The sequence below is a fragment of the Notothenia coriiceps genome, unplaced genomic scaffold (genome assembly GCF_000735185.1).
Source record: "Notothenia coriiceps isolate Sejong01 unplaced genomic scaffold, NC01 NC01_scaffold00019926, whole genome shotgun sequence".
Taxonomy (NCBI): Eukaryota; Metazoa; Chordata; class Actinopteri; order Perciformes; family Nototheniidae; genus Notothenia; species Notothenia coriiceps.
The window spans coordinates 24,890-26,666 of NW_011352627.1; the positions used below are offsets into that span (position 1 = coordinate 24,890).

At 37.1% G+C, this 1,777-nt stretch overlaps 1 protein-coding gene across 1 annotated transcript in view; it reads left to right on the forward strand.

Moving 5' to 3' along the window:
* bptf (bromodomain PHD finger transcription factor) overlaps positions 1-1,327 on the forward strand; it is a gene marked incomplete at both ends in the record, with an annotated part of 24,550 nt that extends 23,223 nt beyond the window's left edge. Inside the window, 2 exons of the mRNA XM_010779196.1 lie at positions 252-425; positions 1,135-1,327. Of these exons, the coding sequence (XP_010777498.1) occupies positions 252-425; positions 1,135-1,327 (367 nt within the window). The remainder of the gene's footprint in view (positions 1-251; positions 426-1,134) is intronic.
* Between the last annotated feature and the right edge of the window lie 450 nt (positions 1,328-1,777).

Sequence of the window (1,777 nt, forward strand, 5' to 3'; positions counted from 1 at the left end):
CATAAAAAATAAAAAAAAATACAGCAAACTTTTGTATCTTGCATTTTGCTATAAGCATTTTCTTTTTTCTAACTTCACACACATGACACAAAAAAAGGCATCACTATTTTACTTATCTATTTTGCCTAATCCATCCTTTAGATGTGGAACCTAATTTTCAACCGACTTTTTTGGTCTATTTTTGACACACTCAAATAGTTTGTCGTACTGAGAGACATTTCTGACATCTTTGTATCCTTTTCTCTCTACAGGTTTTACATTGGTTGCGACCTGTGTACTAACTGGTATCATGGAGAGTGTGTGGGCATCACGGAGAAGGAGGCTAAGAAGATGGATGACTACATCTGTGTGGAGTGCAAACAGGGACAGCAGACCAGCACGGAGGAGCTGTACTGCATCTGTCAGACGCCCTACGACGAGTCCCAGTGAGTGTTCGTACATCTGTGTGTGTCCGTGTGTGTGTTTACGTAGCTCTCTGCTTCTGTTGGGACTTAAAATGCCAAATTGGGTTGAGGCATACAAATATAATATATATATTTTTAAAGGACAAGTCAAGCAAATAGTGGTTAATACTGTGAGCACTTCAATTGATTATCTTTTTAAATATCAAAAGTAAGGCTTAGAAAAAAACTTAAAACGAATATCCTCATTATTATGAATAATTATTTATTTTTAAATCATATACAATAAATAAATCACAACATTTTTAACTTCAAGCTGTGGTTAAAAGTTGAGTTTTGTAGATGATTATGTGCTGCATAAGTAGAAAGAAATATCCTGCGTTTGAAAGAGATAACTTCAGCTCTTCTAGATTACATAAAATCGGGAATAAATGGTTTTGAAGCAATATTCGGAAGTGTATAATCTACTAAGAGTTTTCCAGCTGTAACTAAGCGCTTAAATTGTGTCACAAGTTAATCTGATCAGAAATCAACCAAAGAATTGCGAAAAGCAGTTATGTGTTTTTGCTTTACTTGATCAATGTTGTTGCTTCGGGGAAAATCACATTCCAAGTCTCTGTTTTGTCAATTTTACATCTTACCATCATCTTTACTATACTAATGTATATTTCTATAAATCACACTACAAATACAATGCAAACATCACAAGTAAAAGTACTGCTTGCCTTCCCAGGTTCTATATCGGGTGTGACCGGTGTCAGAACTGGTACCACGGTCGCTGCGTGGGCATCCTGCAGAGCGAGGCCAACCACATCGACCAGTACGTGTGTCCGAATTGTCAGTCCACAGAGGACGCCATGACGGTCTTCACGCCGCTGACCGACAAGGACTTTGAGGGCCTGCGGAGAATTCTGCGTTCATTACAGGTGAACAGATTTATTACAGCTGCACAAACACATGCTTTCAATGTACTGTACACAGGGATGTAGCGGTGAAAGAAACGTAGATACTACAATCAAACTACATTCCCTTCTCAGGCATCTCTGGTTTAATACTCAACATTAAGAAGACAAATTAGTATTCTGGTATTTTATTTATTAAACACTGGTCAAAGTGAATCCAGTTCAGAGGTGGGAAGTAACTTAGTACATTTACTCAGGTACTTTTGAGATACTTGTCTTTTACTTTATGCTACTTTGTACTTCTACTCTACTACAATTCAGAGGTAAATGGTGTACTTTTACTCCAGGACATTTATTTAATGCCTGAATGATGTGAAATATAATCAACAGTTAAATCAGACTTTAGTTCCACCTGGAGTAAATCCACAAGCTACCCTGCAGTATACAAAGTCATTCAAACTAGCTTCACCTTTA